The sequence below is a fragment of the Chrysemys picta genome, chromosome 22 (assembly GCF_011386835.1).
Source record: "Chrysemys picta bellii isolate R12L10 chromosome 22, ASM1138683v2, whole genome shotgun sequence".
NCBI classification, from domain to species: domain Eukaryota; kingdom Metazoa; phylum Chordata; order Testudines; family Emydidae; genus Chrysemys; species Chrysemys picta.
In genome coordinates this window covers 23,008,243-23,026,242 of record NC_088812.1, presented here as the reverse complement: position 1 = coordinate 23,026,242, position 18,000 = coordinate 23,008,243, and the positions used below count along the sequence as shown (strand labels likewise).

The 18,000-nt window shown below is 45.4% G+C and overlaps 1 protein-coding gene and 1 long non-coding RNA gene across 2 annotated transcripts; one reads left to right on the top strand and one right to left on the bottom strand.

Moving 5' to 3' along the window:
* Positions 1-3,639: 3,639 nt before the first annotated feature.
* Positions 3,640-5,074, top strand: LOC135977154 (uncharacterized). The gene is made up of 4 exons (XR_010594506.1): positions 3,640-3,777; positions 3,875-3,932; positions 4,045-4,114; positions 4,573-5,074. It is a non-coding gene; the product is annotated as an uncharacterized LOC135977154 (long non-coding RNA).
* A 4,060-nt stretch (positions 5,075-9,134) lies between these two features.
* LOC135977149 (maestro heat-like repeat-containing protein family member 2B) lies at positions 9,135-17,911 on the bottom strand. Its single transcript, XM_065576424.1, has 7 exons — positions 17,743-17,911; positions 16,678-16,833; positions 16,049-16,183; positions 15,672-15,774; positions 14,505-14,570; positions 12,305-13,672; positions 9,135-12,171 (listed from the first exon to the last, which is right to left on the bottom strand). Exons 1-6 carry the CDS (start codon positions 17,839-17,841, stop codon positions 13,575-13,577), a joined length of 657 nt encoding a protein of 218 aa, XP_065432496.1. The 5' UTR covers positions 17,842-17,911; the 3' UTR covers positions 9,135-12,171; positions 12,305-13,574.
* Between the last annotated feature and the right edge of the window lie 89 nt (positions 17,912-18,000).

Below are 18,000 nucleotides of genomic sequence, written 5' to 3'. Positions count from 1 at the left end.
ATTACTGATGGAGTTAATCTTGAGGATCTTGGTCTTGTCCTTGTGGATGTTGAGGCCAACCTGTGATGACATGGCTGCCACTACGTTGGTCTTCTCTTGCATCTGCTGTTTGCTATGCGAAAGGAGTGCAAGGTCGTTGGCAAAGTCCAGGTCATCAAGCTGAGTCCACATCGTCCACTGGATTCCATTCCTGCGCTCATAAGTGGATGTCTTCATAATCCAATCAATGACAAGGAGAAAGAGAAATGGTGACAATAAGCATCCTTGTCTAACTCCGGTTTGCACCTGGAAGCTGTTCATAAGCTGCCCTCCATGGATCACTCTACAGTGTATGCCGTCATATAAGTTCTTAATCAAGTTGACCACCTTTGCTGGGATGCCATAGTGCCGAAGGAGCTTCCAGAGAGTCTCTCGATCCACGCTATCGAATGCTTTCTCATAGTCAACAAAGTTGATGTACAACAAGGAGTTCCACTCCATGGACTGCTCGACTATGATGCGGAGTCTAGAGCTCAGGAGTATTTCAGGATCTGGGCCGGTACTTGGCTGTTACTACAGTAATGACCCCTGAGCAAACAGTATAATAAACATGCTTATCACTGAGCTTGTCCAGAGGCTACAAGTCCATCAGAATGACTAGATGTCCTGATGTGTAATAAAAACGCTTTGAGTGATAAAAATCAACCCAGGCTACTTTACAGGGCCTCATCCTTCTTTCACTTACAACATCTCAGCAGTAGTACAACGGCTAATACTGCCCAGTATTATAGTTGCCTCTCTCTTCTTCCAATTTTGAGTGAGTAGTATAAGGGCCCTACTGTCAATCAAACATTAACCCCACACCTTGACCCAATAAGCCCTGCCCTCCGGTCACTGGAAGTCCCACCCCATGGGGGGGTATTACTTCTGGGGTCAAGGCGGACACATGACTAGAAGAAAGGTGTGTCATGTGACCCCTCTAAGAACTCCTCCCTCTGTTCTCTACCAATCAGGAGGGGTTTCAGCCACTGGAGACCACCCCGAGAGGAGATTTGACAATTGGGGGGAATTCTGGGGTGGGGTGACCAGTCCGGAAGTGGTTCATGTGACCCTTCTAAGAACTCCTCCCAACACTCTCTACCAATCGCGATGGGTTTCGGCTGCAGAGGATTGCCCCAAAAGGAGATCTGACCAAAATAGGGCAGGTTCTGGGATGGGGTGAACCACCCAGAAGAGGGTCGTGTGACCCATCTAAGAACTCCTTCCAATGCCCTCTGCCAATCAGAATGCAGCACCATCACCCCATAAGTCCCGGCGCTGGGCAGAGGAGGCCATCTCTTACCAAGAAGACATGTTTTAGAAATTATGGCAAGACTGAGAGGAAACATGGGAGTCCTTTACCACCCCCGTGAGAACTTTGGACTTTGTTTTAACTCTGAGGACCTTTGGACTTGTGTGGAGAAAGCGCTACAGCAGCGACAATTCCGAAGAGGATGAGGGAGCAGCCGAGGGGATTCCTTTGGCCCAGCCATTGATGAATATGCCAGAAGCCGAACCCGAAGCCCAACCGCTCATGAGACACCCCGCTGAGCATGGTGGCCTCTCGTCGTCCATCACCCTGAAGGAGGAAGGTGATCATGGCTTTGGGGAGTCACCAGTGGACAAGGTGAATGGAAAAGATGTCGCGCAGGTAAATGAATGATTAAGAAGTGACAGTCGATGATGGGGTGTAATGGGGTTAGGAACCTGGGGTTGTGTAAATCTAAAAACAAGCAGTGGGAACTTACACTTGTTTCTTGTCTGAAAATCTCTCGACAGCTCGACGATGCCTTTCTAGAGGACTGGAGGCCCTGGTCAGCATTGCATCAAGCAGCGAAGATGAACCCCGAGGATGATGGCTATGAGGAGTTTAGGAGGAGGCTTGGGATAGAACTCACTGAGCCAGTGCCACGTCGTGAGCGTGAAAAAGTTATGCGGACTATTGTACGCGTTGCTGTTTATGCCATTCTTAATCACTGTCTTAGGGAGAAGCTTTTTGAAGCTTGTGAGGGCTGTGTCATAGATGCGCCAGCCCAACGGCACCATGACTGTGTGACTTGGACTTCAATGAATGTAAACTGCAAACTCCGGGGCCTGTGTGCTGAGCTGTGTTTGGAAAGCTTATTGAACACTATTATTGCCATAGGTTATGCTATGCAATTTCTGTGCCTAACCCAAGAACAGTTAGCACAAGGGGTGACCTTGATAAATGCTGTGCAATTCAGTGGAGACCCTGGCCACATTTTAAAGAAAATGCCCAAACTGGAAAATGCCTGCTTACAGCGTTATATTGACCGTCTGGTCCGCAGTAAAAGTGACAGAGTCCTGCTTAAGAAAAAGACTATTTGTAAGAAATCTAAAAGGATTAAGTTAGAGAATGGTGAGGGGACAAACAGGCAATATCAAACTTGGTAGCTGTAAATTTAAAAAAAATCTATTGAAAAGGGCTTTGTGACTATCTGTGTTTCTGTTAGAAGGTCTCTGGCCCTTAAGTGAGCTAAAAGTTTTGATGGAACATCTTGGTTTGTTTTCAAGGAGCTGTATGTCTTTTCAATTTAAAAAAAATGGTTTGTGAGAACCTAGCTCGTGTGTCTTTGTGTAAAAGAGACCCATTTACAGCAAAAAGCTGAAATGTATGTTGTGGGAAGGGAAAAAATCCTAAAAATGTGTTCCTGAAGTTCTTTTCCACAACTCACCACCAGATGTCAGGGCAGAGCTCATCCTGACTCTGCTTACACCAGTCAAACAAACAGAGATGGTTCAGACATGTGTTTGAGTACAATAGAGTTGACTCATCTTGTTGAACTGAATAGTTTTAATCACACCCCCACTGAATAGCGAAGGTAATTATGATTACATACCCATGTTGCCATAGGGATAAATTTGATTGGGGTGCACCCATAGTAAGGGAGGTGGCTAGGCAAGTTCTGATTAATATGAAATGAAATAAAACCTCAGGAATTCGCTATTGGACAGTTTAAATATAACCCCTGGAGTTGGTAGAGCACTATTAGTTAAAATGTCCCAGGAGTTGGCAGAACTCTATTGGGCAGATTAAATATGACCCCAGGAGTTGTTTGAATGCTATGGGTCACTCTTTCTAGCAATTCAATGCCATTAAATGTTTAAAATAATATATTTACCAAAAACAAAAAACAAAAAACCAACCCACACACAAGCATCTAACCCAAAACTGAAATGTTTCAAGGGTTCACAAACCTTCACCATGCTTTAGAACAAGCATTTGCTCTAAACACAATCAAACATTTAAAAGCTCTGGGTGTTTATTATGGTTGTGATACAACCATTTTATTTCAAACCCCCACCCCAAACTTTAAGCATGAAAGAAACATGTTTAAAAAAACAAGCCCCAAAGACATGTATTGATATCTGCAAAGGGTCCCCACTTGGGAATGGGGCAGTTCCACTAAGGATTGGGGATTTACTGTTTAATACTGTAAGAAGGCCCTACAGAAAAATGTATTTTAACTAAACGGAAAAAAATGTAGCCAAAAGCACCTCAGTTGTGCAGACAGCTTAATTCCCCCACCCTAGATCACAAAAGGGAATGTTAGGGAGGGGCCTAAAGTCCTTAAGTATCTATTATTCCAGAGTTGTAGCAATCAAATCAACTTGTTAGCTACTATTTTGAAGTCTGTTTGAAAGAAAGGGTTAGGATGGTATAAAAACCTCAGGTATTTTGGAGACTGTCTTTTTCAACAGAAACTCTCTTGAACAGCTGCTGGACTGCAAGAGGAGGTATGCTCCCTGTTTTTAACTCTGAAAATATATATTATATAATATCAGTCGTTGGCCATGTTGTCTTAGTAAATAATGATGCCTATGTTTATTGCAGTGTGATCTGTTTAGCATGGAACCAGTAACTTTAAATTGCATTTCATCACCAGGCCAAGGTAAAAACCATTTTAACTGTAGTTTTGCTTAATAACATCAGGTATTACACAGGTTGTATAGGGATTTGGGGGTAATACTAACAAACATTTTTGCTTGTTCTTTAATCCAAAGGCCCAAACACACATGGGCGGGGGGAAACAGAACAAGTATGTGCCTGCAACACTTTATCCTGTAGTAGAAGGTAACTTTCTGCAATTGGCTTTTAAATGCATGTGGATTTATTGAACAGTATTTTGTTGCAAACTGTGTTTTAAACTGTGTGCGTGTGTAAAACATAGGTGGGTTTTTTTAAGTATATGGCTGCAAACTGATGGTAATGGTGTGTTTCAAACTAAGAGGGTGGTTTTTTTTTCCTGTGCAAAATGGTTTTAAACTGGATTTTAAAAGTTGATTTTAAAAGCAGTTTGGTTTTTATTTTGCAAAATGAGGTGTATTAGAAAAAAATGTGGGTTTGTTGTTTTTTGTTTTAAAGTGGTAGAAAGAAACTCAAAACTCCTGTTTGTTGTACAGCCTGAAATGGATTGTTTTGTTTTAAAGCTATGACTTTTTAAATAGAAAAACACCCAAATAAATATTTTATTCTTAAGTTTACAAGACAGTTTCATGTGATTTATAATAATAATATTGTCTGCTCCACAGTACAGTCAAAACATGAGAGACCCTTAGACCAGAGGGTAAACAAGCTTAAAAGAAAAAGAAAAGAGATGGCTGAAAAGAAAATGTCACCAGTATCAGTGACTGATGGATGGATGGATGAAGCCCAGTAAATATATTGTGTTTATTAGTTTGGTTAATTTATGAGGTTTTGTATTTTAAGTAAATGCAAAGGTGTGGGTGAGAAAGATGGTAAAGTTAAGTTTTGTAATATGTTCCTTCCCCCCAGTCAGGCATGTGCAGCTCTCCTGACAATGTTATAGTCAGAGCTACAGGGACACCTCCACCAGAACTGCCAAAGAACCAGAAATCTGCTTTGAGACCTTTAACAAGGCAAAACAGCACAAGAGTGCAGATGAAGCATCAGGGCAGTCCAAACCTCATATGCGTCAAACCCAAGGACAAAACAAAAGACTCTGGTAAAAACCAACCATGCAAACACAACTCCAGTTCCTCAGTGACCACCACTACACCAAGCCCTGAGAAAACTGAGCGAAAATGCCCACATTCACAAACCTGCTCTAGGGGTTGTGAACGTGCACAAAAACACACATTCACAAACCCGGAGCACGCGCTCTGGGGGTTGTGAATAAAAAACCCAAGGACTGACAAACAATTCCCTCAACACCATAAGCTCCTCACAGCTCCCCCATAGTCTAGTATTTGGGAAAAGTATGATGGTTCATTCAGAAAACTGATGGACACAGTATCCTCGGGAGTTCTATAAGAACGGTATTCTAAAAACATTTGGGAAAAATATGACGCTTCGTTCAGAATACTGGTGAACGCTGTATCTTCAGGGGGCCTAAAAGGAAGGAGGGCTGGAAACCACATCAAAAATGCAAAAGCTTTGGCGGGTGACTTTTTGAAAAATACTTCAATTTTTCCAAAGGGTGGCTCTGAGCAGGCGTGACTAGTCATGGAAAGGGGCCTGGGTAAAAGGGGCACCCCAAGGCTACACATCAGCTCGGGTGTAAACAAAAGGGGGGACAGCGCTGGGTGGACAAACAAATGGCTGCCAAAAAGTTCCAGGCCAGGATCGCTGTAAAAATTTTTTAAAGGGCTAAAGAAGTAATGAGGGGGAAAAAACAAAAAGAGATGCCCCCTACTGGATGCTCTCAAACTGGCTTGTCTGAAAATGGGGAGGTGGAATCAGACTCTCACGCAGAATCTGGTTTAGAAAATTCCCCAGAGGGCTCTCTAGATGGGTCCCCATCTACTCCCAGTGACCCTCACGGAGGCACCTCGGAGTCTGACTCTCAAATAGCATCTGATGTAGAAAGATGCCACTGATGGTCCCATAGAGGAACCCCCAAGTAACTCTGAAAATGCAGAGGGGTATATGGAGAGAGTGAGATGTTGGCAACATGAATTACCTAGATTTGGGGTGGGGGGGAAGGGTCGGTGTATTGTGCAGAATTTCATTTTGTCAATCTTGAGCGAATAAATTCAGCTCAGCAGGTTGTTGAAGCCGTACACAGGGGAATACAGTTAGTGCTCGATGACGTTAATGGTAGGGTAGACCCTGATGATTATGTTCAGCTACGTTTAGAGAGCCGTAATTTAACTAACCCTTTGTTTTTGGTCTGAAGAACTAGAGATGAGCTTTCTGCTGAGGATTTCTTAAATCAGACCTCAAAGCTGCTACAGAGCAATAGAGAGTTGCGTGTTGATGGGACATTGTGCCTCATTGTGACCATTGTAGAAACCAGGGGTGGGGGCATTCGTAGAGTATCCTCAGTAGTCAAATCATCCATAAAAAGAGACAATGTTCAGTAGACCTGACTTACACGGGTACCAATCTGTGTTTTGCGGGTGGGCTCTTGGCCTTCATGTCCGACCGTAAACATAGGGACGTGGAATTGTTAGCCGGGGGCGAGAAAGTTGCATGAGAAACTGGGGTGGTCAGATCAAAAAAAATTATGCTCAGTGACGCAGCAATGTTTGAGCAGCATTTAGGAGTCAACATACAGGTGGTGCTGTATGCGGCGAAAGGTGGATGGGACTTTTTAAAAACGGGGGCCCAGTGTACCCCAAGACTTATTTCATCCTGTTGCATGATGAGCATTACTGTGGGGTTCTGGATGTGAAAAAGTTGTTCGGAGCGAAAAATTATTGTGAGTTTTGCCACACGGTGTACAGTCACGACCACTCTTGCAGGTATCGTTGCCGCCTCTGCCTGAGCGTAACCTGTTCAGACAGCGTGGGCATGCAGCTGAGGTGTCCTAGCTGTAGACTATATTGTCAGTCCAAAGAGTGTTTAGACAGACACATCGACTGTGCATCAAAAAAACTAGTCAAATGCCTGTCTAAAACTGTGTGTGATAAGTGTCAGTCTTACGTGGGCAAGCGGCACAGGTATAAAGGGAGGCGCTGTAAGCAGTGTCAGGCTTTGATCGCTGGTGATGTAGACGTCACCTCTGTTTTATGGACAGCCTTAGAAAGCCTGAATCCTCAGAAAAGTATATTTTTTATGATTTTGAATAGATGGAGGAGAATAGGTTGAATAGATGGAGGAGACTGGGTTTCGCTATGTCCCTAAAGCCGGAAAAGTCCTGGGAATTTAAGGGCGATGAGTGTCTTTCTATGGTTGTTAAGACCTTTATTGGCAAAGAGTTCCAGGACTACACATTCCTAGCACACAATTCCAAAGGTTACGATGCGTACTTCATCGTTAGACAGTTACTGAAGGAAAAGATGTGCCTAGAACTGATCACTCAGGGTAGTAAACTAATGTGTGTGGAAATTAAGGCCCTGGGCATTCGTTTTATAGACTCTCTTCAAACTTCTTGCCCATGAAGCTTAGCAAGCTCCCGCAGGCGATGGGGTTTGAAGGGTGCAAAGGGTATTTTCCACATTTTTTTAAACACTTGAGAAAATCAAAATTAAGTGGGGCCTATACCCGGGTGTGGAGCACTATGGTGTAGAAAGCATGATGCCCAGGGAAAAAGCAGAGTTTCTCGACTGATATTGGGACCACAGGTATGAGATGTTTGACTTGTAGCAAGAGCTCGCGTACAACTGTCAGCAGGATGTCAAAATTTTGAGACAGGCTTGTATCCTATACAGAAAAGAGATTATGAAAATGACGGAGAAGGGAGATATAGTAGAGATAGAACCTGGTACATTCACTGAGATAAAACTGTGTCTAGATCCATTCCGGTACATAACACTGGCATGTGTCTGCATGGCTATGTACAGGTTTATGTTTCTGGAGCCCAACATGGTAGCTCTTCTCCCTCCAGATAACTATCACAGGCAGAAAAAGAGATATTCGACCCCAGCTATTCAGTGGCGGTCGTATACCTCTCACAAAGAAAATATACAATACGGCATGCTTTACAGGGTGGGGAACTACAGGTAGGCCCCTACTTTTTAGACGGTTATGCCAATGTTGACAGGGTACACACAGCCTTTGAGTTCAACAGTTGTTTTTTTCCCCACGGTTGTGTCACTGTCATTGTGAAAAAGCACAAAACCCTATGACGGGGACAACTTTCGGGTTTCTTTATTACAAGATGCAGCTCAAGACCGACTGTCTGAAACGACTTGGTTTTGTAGTGAGGACTCTTTAGGAGCACGAGTGGCAGATGATGAAAGAAACAGACAAGAAGCTTGCAGGTTTCTTAAACAGAGCCCAGTTGCGCCAGGTGCCTCTCGTGCCTAGGGATGCTCTTTTTGGGGGGAGGACAAACGCTATCGGCCTATATTACAAACCTAACCCCAGGGAAGAAATCCACTATTATGATTTTACCAGCCTGTACCCGTTCGTAAGCAAAACCCAAGAATAAACTATATTGGGGTGTCCAATAGGGTATGACAAATTGGGACCCCTTGCAAATTATTTTGGAATTGCAAAAGTTAAAGTGTACCCCCCCATGAGGCTTCTTTTTCCCATTGTTACCTGTCAGAGTAGGTGACAAGCTTATGTTCCCGCTATGCTGAACCTGTGTGGAAACCAAGCAGTGGGAGATGTGCACCCCCCATACTGACAAGGAGAGGGCCATCCTGGGGACTTGGTGCATGGTGGAATTGAACGCGGCCATAGTGAAGGGGTACGCGGTGGCTAAAATATATGAAAACTGGCATTTTAATGAAAAATCTGATGAACTCTTTTCAGAGTACATAAAATTACACCTCCACCAGAAACAAGAGGCTTCAGGGTATCCCAGCTGGTGCACAGACAAAGAAAAACAAAATAAGTACATTAACGATTTCTACCAGAAAGAAGGCGTGCATTTATGCCAACATGAGATCAGGTTTAACACCGCTAAACGCCAAATCGCTAAACTGTTTTAAAATTCTCTGTGGGGTAAATTCAACCAAAGAACAAACCTACCCAACATCAGCATCATGAGAGACCCTGACCAACTCTTTCAGTACCTGTTTCCCCCCCAACTATGAGGTTTCATCCTGCGAGTTTATCGACAATGAAACAGCGTGCCTGTCTTGGAAACACACAAAAGACCGGTACTCTGTCTCTGGAAATACCAGTGTTTTCATAGCCTGTTTCACCACTGCTTACGCCCGTTTTAGGGGACCTCACAAGCAAGGTCCTGCCAGATCAACACCAAGTTTGTGTTGGCAGGCCCGAAAACATACAGGTATAAGCTGTTGGGAAGAAAGGCCTGCATGAAAGTCAAAGGTATTACCCTGAACATAGCAAGCTGTGAAAAGACCAACTTTGACAGTTTGAAAGATCTAGTCCTGGACTATTACACGAGCCTGCAAGAAAACACCTCAAAAAAGATAGAGGTGCAGCAGCCCTCTATCGTAAAAAACAAAAAATCAGTGGCAAATAGAGACAAAAACCCTTAAGAAAACACAAAGTCATTTACAACAAGAGGGTCCTAGGAGAAGGGTTTAAAACCTTGCCCTACGGCTTTTAAAATAGATATGAGGTGGAAACACCTCTTTTCTGCAATTCTCGTGGGGCCTAGCAACTGTGGGAAAAGTTACTTTATAAAAAAATGTGTTGGATAATGCCAAACAAACATTGTCTGTTATGCCTGAGAATATTGGATAACATGGCTATTAAAATCATTGCAAGATACGCATGTCTGGGCTTGTTGAAACATGTTTTGAGCAAGGCTAGGCATGCCCAAGAATTTAAATTTAGTTTTTACAAAATTCATCACCATCCAGTTGTTTTGCACTAAAGTCATTAGAATACAATTTTAAAATCCGGTCAAAAGAGAAACCCTTGCTACGATGATGTCAGAAAAACACGCAGTGATAGCCGCAGGCGACAGAGCAGGGGTCTTGTAATTGCCTATTGTGAAACACAAGGTCTGTGGCATTTTTGTTTAAAAATTTCATAATGCTTTTAGGAAACAACACACTGTTTGGGGGGTGACCGTATGAGTCAAAAAACTCTCCATGGTTACGCTCCGCCAGATACAAGGTGAGCCAGTGTTCACCAGGTTGGTTGTGTGGATGCGTGTTGACCACCAAACCTAAGGGTTTCTGAGACAGCTTGCCGCCAGGGAGCCAATCGCAAAGGAACACATCTAAGAAATTCTTTTTTGTGTAAGGGGCCGTTGATAAGACACGTGAGAGCTGCACAGTGTCCATGTTCACATATAGACAAACAGAACGTTTCTCCACTGATTTATCTCTATGACGTTGTCAAAAACCCCATACACGATCATATTGACTGTGACGGTTAAAGCCTTTCCAAAACATATTTCTGCTCTCAGGTTCCCGGTTTTAATCAGGGAATACTGATCGGCGCATTCCTGGTCGGGAGAGGGGTCAAAGGCAAATAAGGTGTAACCCTGTGCAAACTCCTCACGGTCGATTAACAGAGAACGACCTTTCATGTGTTTACCAGCTGTCTGTACCAGATTCATGTATTCTCTCATGCAGCGTCCTGCCTCCAAGTCTGGTTGCAGAGGCTTGGTTGGTATCTGTTCACCATCTACATACAAGGCCACAAAATTAATATCATAATGTTTAAAATGAAAGGGATTTGTAGCGTAACTTCCGCTAAAGGCATCATTATCCACAAACCCTAGGACAAGCATTTTGGGTTACTGTCCCCAAAACAGGTTCTCCTGGTTACTGACCCCGCTGCTCGCAAGGTTGCTAAACACTTTCATTCCCACACGGTCCACGGGATATTTAGCATTAGGGGGAAGCAGGGCCTCTGCATGCCCCAGACGAACGCTCGGGGCCACCCGTACTTTTTTCACAAAAAGGGATGCTGATACAATACGCAATTTAAAGCCTTCGCCTGCACTGCCCATTAAACAGAAGGCGTCTTTACTGTATGTCAGTTTAATTTTCACATCCACTCCGTTCAAGAAAAGTTTTTCTTGAAAAAACAGGTCACTGTGTACCTGACCCAGCAGCTCTACCATCCTGCTCTGGGCTGTCAGCTTTGCAAGCCTCACAAACCCTAGATTCCCGCCATCCAACTCTGTTTCTTCGTGTTGTCCGGTAGCGTCTTTGTAAAACAGGCCAGCGGAAAATTGCGTGTCAAGGGTGGCGTCGCTGTAATTGAGCACCGATTCTATAAAGGCCCTGTAAGGGTAACAGTTGTTGCTTTGGCTTACAAGGCAGTCTCCCAGCGTGACATCCAACTGACTGAAAACAGAGGCCACGGGGTAATTCACCAGGCCCACTTTGGCGTCCATGGTGAGTTCAGTTCCGTCTCCTTTTACAATCTTGCAACATAGATACAGCAGCGTGTTGTTTAAATCCATATAATCAATGCCATTTCCTGTTATAAAAACATCAATGGGGGCAGACTCCGTAACAGCCGATAGAGGTGGCACCTCGATGTGGATGCTTTTCTCAATGCTGGTCTGGGTAGGGGCTATTTGAAACAAGTCTAGTTCGGATTTGGTGCACTCTTCAGACCCGCAGTGAACAAAAGCCATGTTGATTAAAATATCTCTCTTTTACCAGGCGGAGAGTGTCTTCTCTTTCGCCCAGGCTTCCTCTTGGACTTTCGCTTATGGCTGGCCCTGCGCATCAAAGCCCTTCTTTTAAAGGGTATTGAGGGACCTGTGCGTTGCAGGTATGATACATTTCTCTTTCTCTTCCTCCTTTTAATGTACATCAGCCCCGATCCTTCCTGTGAAGCTGTATTCGAGCCGGTTTGTGTAAAGTGTAAGCATCCTGGTCTGAAAGCCAAGCAGTTACCTGTCTTCTAGTTACAGTTTTACTATGCTTTTTGGCCACTTGAAAAAGAGGATTCACCGCGCCAAGCTCCCAACTTCCCTGGGGGTGTAATATATTTTCTTTAACAGAGCATAGGTGGAGACATGACTGTTCCCAGTACCATCTTTTACTAACACAAGTATGGAGGGGGACACATTCATATGGACACATTTAAATAAGTTTTATTAATTGCCTGGTTTAACACAACCTTTTACAGCCGCCTGTAAAAATGGATGCCATGACCCCTACAATGAGGGAGTCTGATCTGGTTCATTCTTCTATTTTGTCCTTTTCTGGATTTTCCTCTTGAGATCTGTAGCTCAGACAGGAGCAAAAACAGCTGATGCATGATATGTTTACTTCCACAGGGCTACCGATGTGTAAGTTCTCAAAGGCCTCTAGAAAGGCATCGTCGAGCTGTTGAGAGATTTTCAGACAAAAAACAGTGTAAGCACCCCACTGCTTGGTTTTAGATTTATGCAATGCCAGGTCGAGTCCTAACCCCATTACACCCCCATGATCAACCGTCGCTTCTTAATCATTCATTTACCTGAGCGACGTCTTTCCCGTTCACCTTGTCCGCTGGTGACTCCCCCAAGCCATGATCCTCTTCCAACTTTAGGGGGGTGGACAATGAGAGGCCGTCACACTCATTGGGGTGCCTCACGAAGGTTTGGGTTTTGGGGTTGGGTTCCAAGGTATCTATCAATGGTGGAGTCAAAGGGCCCTCCTTGGAACTGTCACTGCTGTAGCACTTTCTCCATACAAGTCCAAAGGTCCTCGGGGCTAAAACAAAGTCTGAAGTTCTCATGGGGGTGGTAGAGGAGTCCATGTTTCCTCTCAGCCTTTCCACAATTTCTAAAACATGTCTTCTTGGTAAGAGATTGCCTCCTCTGCCCGGTACTAGGACTTATGGGGTGATGGTTCTGCACTCTGATTGGCAGAGGGCGTTGGGAGGAGTCCTTAGAGGGGTCACATGACCCTCTTCTGGGTGGTTCACCCCATCCAAGAACCTGGCCTATTTTGGCCAAATCTCCTCTTGGGGCGGTCCTCTGCAGCCAAAACCCATCGCAATTGGTAAAGGGTGGTGGGAGGAGTTCTTAGAGGGGTCACACGAACCACTTCCGGATGGGTCACCCCACCCCAGAATTCCCCCCAGTTGGTCAAATCTCCTCTCTGGGTGGTCCCCAGTGGCTGAAACCCCTCCTGATTGGTAGAGGGCGGTGGCAAGAGTTCTTAGAGGGAATCACACAAACCACTTCCAGACAGGTCACCTGGCCCCGGAACTCCCCTTGATTGGTCAAATCTTCTCTCGGGGCTTTCCTATCAGGGCGAAACCCATCCTGATTGGTAGAGGACGGTGGGAGGAGTTCTTAGAGGGGCCACATGAACCATTTCCAGACAGGTCACCCCGTGCTGGAATTCCCCCCAGTTGGTCAAATCTCTTGGGATGGTCCCCAGCGGCTGAAAACCCTCCTGATTGGTAGAGGGTAGTGGGAGGAGTTCTTAGAGGGGCCACATGAACCATTTCCAGACAGGTCACCCCGCCCTGGAATTCCCCCCAGTTGGTCAAATCTCCTCTCGGGGTGGTCCCCAGTGGCTGAAACCCCTCCTGATTGGTAGAGGGTAGTGGGAGGAGTTCTTAGAGGGGCCACATGACACATCTTGCTTCTGGTTATGTGTCCGCCTTGACCCCAGAAGTAATACCCCATGGGTGTGGGGCTTCTGGTGACGGGTGGGCAAGGGGTGGGTTAACGTTTGATTGACAGTAGGGCCCTTATACTACTGGAGTGCCTTCTTCTATTTTTCTCCATGCCGCTTCATTCCCCAATCACTCGGCCAGAACAGATGTCACTTATGATCTCAGTTGCCACCAGCTGGACAGTGGGACTTGGGTCTTTCTGTAGGACCTGGAGAGCTGAAATTACAGAGGACAACACGTTAGTGAACAGACTGTCAAATCACAGCTAAGTGTGATCACAGAACCTTGAACTACCTGAGCAGAATGATCACATGGAAAAATATGAGACTGGGCTCAGTCGTTCTAATGGGATGGAAAATACATGAGAGATGAATATGCCCCACTTTTCATATAGTCACCTCTGCCTGAAATAGCTGGAGACTTATTACCTCTGAATACCACACTACAGCAGCTCTCCAATACAAACAAAGCTTTAGGTTCCTCCACAGGGTCCCTTCCATGCTCTCAACTGGGGGGAGACCCTGACTCTACCAGAAAGTCATCCACTCTGCTGTAAATGGAAGAAGGCCCATTGTTTCAATAGCTTCCACTTTTAAGTTTATTTTCCATCTCCATTCAGGAGACACTGCCTGAGCTCAACTAAACCTGGAATTTAACAGAGGCCAGGTCCAAGCAGGTTTATGCATGATACAGGGCACCTACTGGAAGAAAAATTGCTGGTGGGAAATTTGAGGTAGCAGAAAGTGGCTACAACTTCTTCTCACCTGAGGAGTCCACAGAAAGCCAATAAAGCCCAAAGAGTGGATAGCACTGGCTGTGGAGGGGGCATTGCCAGGACAACCAGGAGATGCACTGACTCATATCACACCTTCTGCAGCTTCCTCCTTTAGGGAAAATTAAAGTGGACTTTCTACTGGGCAAGAGTGAATTTGTCCTTTGCTGTGGGGCTGATGCACTTTGCACCAGTGGTATCAGTTACTGCTGCTTGTCAGCCAAATTCCTTTAGAACTCACTAATGAACAGGACTTCAGCTGTATTTATTACTTACACATCAGCAGATATTCCAGGTCCAGCCATTCCATACGCTGCCTGTCTGTGTGTTCCAGGATGATGCCTAAATACACAATGTAAAATAAATAACAACAATAATAATAAAACCTTCCCTTGTTGAGTGCAAAGTGATATTAGCAGCCCCTAGACAGGTCTTTGGCATCTCCTACTGTGGGCCTAAAGGTGAGCTGTGGGCAAGAGGATGCTAGAGCAGTTTAGAGTCCACACTGAAGAGAATGAGAGAGACATTTTTTAAAAAGAATGTTTCCATAAAACCCATTTGTTTGAAACAGTCTGTGTTCCTCTTGCCACTGTTGTCAGTTATTGGAGACATACTAAGATAGTGTCTTGGTCTAGTGGTCTGAGCAAAGGACTGGGGCCAGGAATAAGTGAGTTCTAAGCAGGCATCTCACAAGGTGACTGATAGCTGAGACGTAGGCCACAATGCCTGCCTGTCTCACATGGGTGTGCTAGGGTGAAGAGGGCACAGGGCCAAAAAGGAGGAACCTAATGCTTCCTTGACAAGGTGGTGTGGCCAGGAACCTGAAACAGCAGGTGCTATGGGGAGGTGGGCTGCATGCCTCCCAATGATGAAGTAGCAGTGAGGAGCACTGAACCACACTGTGGGTAGGTCTGCACTTTGATCTAGGGGTATCACTCCCAGTTCAATGGGACGGGCCCACACTGGCTCTGACAGCGATAGCATGCTAACATTAGAATGTAGCTAAGGCAGCACGAGCAGTGGGAGGAGCTAGCCACCTTGAGAATAGACTTTGGGGTTTGGATGGGATCATACTTGGGGTGGTTAAACCTCCTGCTGCTCCTGCCATCGCAACTACTCTCTATTTTTAGCACGCAGGACTAGTGCGGGTATGTCTCATCAAGCTGGGAATTATACACCCAGCTCAAAGTGTAACCATGCCCTACGTGACAATGTCCCTGCCTCTACTACTAAATGACTGCACCGTGCTTTCCCTGCAAGGATCCCGAAGCACTTGATAGCAACTAATCCACCACACTGGAGAGGTAGGGATATTAACATCTCCATCTATGGATGGGAAGCTGAGGCACAGAGAGATTAATGGCAGCTCAACGCTGCACAGTGGGATTGTTTCTGTCTCCCTCAATGGAAATACCAAAAGGGACACTGGGCATCATCTCTCACCAGCTAAGTTGGCTGCAACTGCCCGGATCTCTTCCCAGCTGCTATAGAAGTACGTGATGGTGGTTTGGTACAATTTCTCCAGCAGCTCTGCATTCTCTTTGGCCTAGAGGGAATCAGGGATACATGAGCTCTCTCTGGCTAGAAGTGCCCTTTGACTGCCAGCACATGCTTTTACGAACCACAGGTAAATAAGATAGAGAACAGGTGGCTGGGTAGAAGTGGGAACAATGGGAATCTGTGGCAGATTTACATTTCCCATCACCCTCAGTCATATACCCCACTCTTACAGTTATTTACATTATCCATCACACATCCCCTCCCCACCTCTACACCACCACTCCAGTCAATAATCTCAGACAGTTCAACAGCTCACTCACAAGGTGTCTGCAAATGTCCACCTGGAGCTCTTCAGGCTTCAGCTCGGCTGTGCCACCAAGGTGCTCATTAATTGCACTTCGGAGTCTCTTCAGTTCCAAAAACGGTAAACAGAGGTGAAACGTAGCTCTGCATTCCTGAAAAAGAGCGTCACACCATTAAATTGTTCTCTACCGAGTGCTATGTTCATTCAAAGGGAACTCATCTGCTCATCTATTCCAGGATCAAAAAAAGGGATTCATCTGGATGTAATTGGCAGAAAACATGCAGGAATGACTAATAGACGGGAGAACTTCAACTGAAACCTAGAGGTAGCATCAATGTCTTTTGGGAACAGATACACCGATGAAAGCTGCTGCACCAGGCATAGCTGTGGTCTCTCTGTTCTGGGGAGGCAGGGGTCTGGGGTGCAGAGACAGACAGGAACAGAGACCTGTCGGGGTCAGACCCATGACTTCTCCTGGATTCTGGTGAGGCAGCCATGGACCAACCTGGCTGGAACTGACTCAGCAGGAGGGCAATGAACTGAGGGGAGAATTTGGGCCTCCACAGCAGGCAGGAATAGCAGAGCTCCCCTGGCATTGGGAGGAAGATTCCTTTTGCTTAGTAAATAAGTCACTGTTGGTCTTACCATTGAAATCTCAGGGTTTGGGTCTTGCAGGTGCAGCAGAAGTGTGACCCAGCTCCTTTTAACCTGGTCGGCGAAATAGGTCTTCCATTTTCTCTTTGTCAGCCGGGCCAGGATGCCAAATAGGACAAAGGCCATTGAGCGAAGAGCATCATCCTCCTACAGCCAAGAAAGCCCCGCAAGTTAGTAACTAAGAGACAATCACATCATGCACTTCCCACAGCCATCTCTTCTACGCTAAAGTAGAGTGATTCCAACTACAGCTAGTCGGAAAAACGGTAATTAACCAATTTTTTGTTCGAATTTGCTGATTCATCAAAGTATTTTAGAGACAGTTCAGTTTTGAGGAAATTCCTCCGGAAGCCAGGTAGGGGTCCTTAGAAACTTGCCTGGTGTCTTTCCAGTGCACCCATCCAGCTCTGTGGCAGCCAATCTAGCAGGCTGATTGGGATCGTGGGCTTCCAGGCCCCCAGCTTCTGGGACCCTGGGAGTCCTGGCTCTCAAATTTGCAACTCCCTGGCACCTCTAGCTCCCAGAGTTTCCTGGGTTCCCAGCACCGGGATAGTCTGACAGCAGACTGCCCTGGGCCAAGGCTTCCAATAGAGCTAGGTTGAGAATAGTAATTCTGTTTCACAAAGAGTTTTGAACTTTGGGGAGAGGGGTTCCCACAAATAGGATCAAAACCCAAATTTGAAATCTCTAAATTCTGTACAAAATGGAATTATCATTCCAACCCTCTCACATAAAAATGGTATAGAACAGGCCCAACACTCTCTATTGTACTCTGTAACCCCCATTTCATGGTTATCTAGCTATCTAATCTAGTATTCAGACTTTCTTTGAGGTTCTCAGTGGCAATAAAGAAGAATAGAAGGGTGAGACTGTGGGAGCAGGGATGTCATCCCCATCCTCCTAATGTTCTCCTCCTCCGTAAAACACCTCTCTTCCCTGGGGCCTAAAATCTCTTCACTCCGAGATGAGCAATGCCCAGGGAGTCCACATCACGCATTGTAAATGGATTCTAATCAAGATTGGTTGAACTGGGGTTGGAGAGATCTGTTCACATACATCGTCAAAGTAAGTCCGGATCTGTTGGGTGAGGTCTTTGAAGGAAGAACCTATGTCCTTCTCTTTCAGCTCCTTCAGGACTTTGGCCAGTGCTTTCATGCTCTCGCCAATGACTTCCGAACTGAAAATGTCATGTAAGGCCCCGATCAGTAGGCCCAGAAGAAACTTCTTGTGCTTTTTCACCTGTACAAACATATGACATTAAAGAACACTTATCACTGATCACACTTCTAATAAGTTTTCTTTAGCAGTTATGAA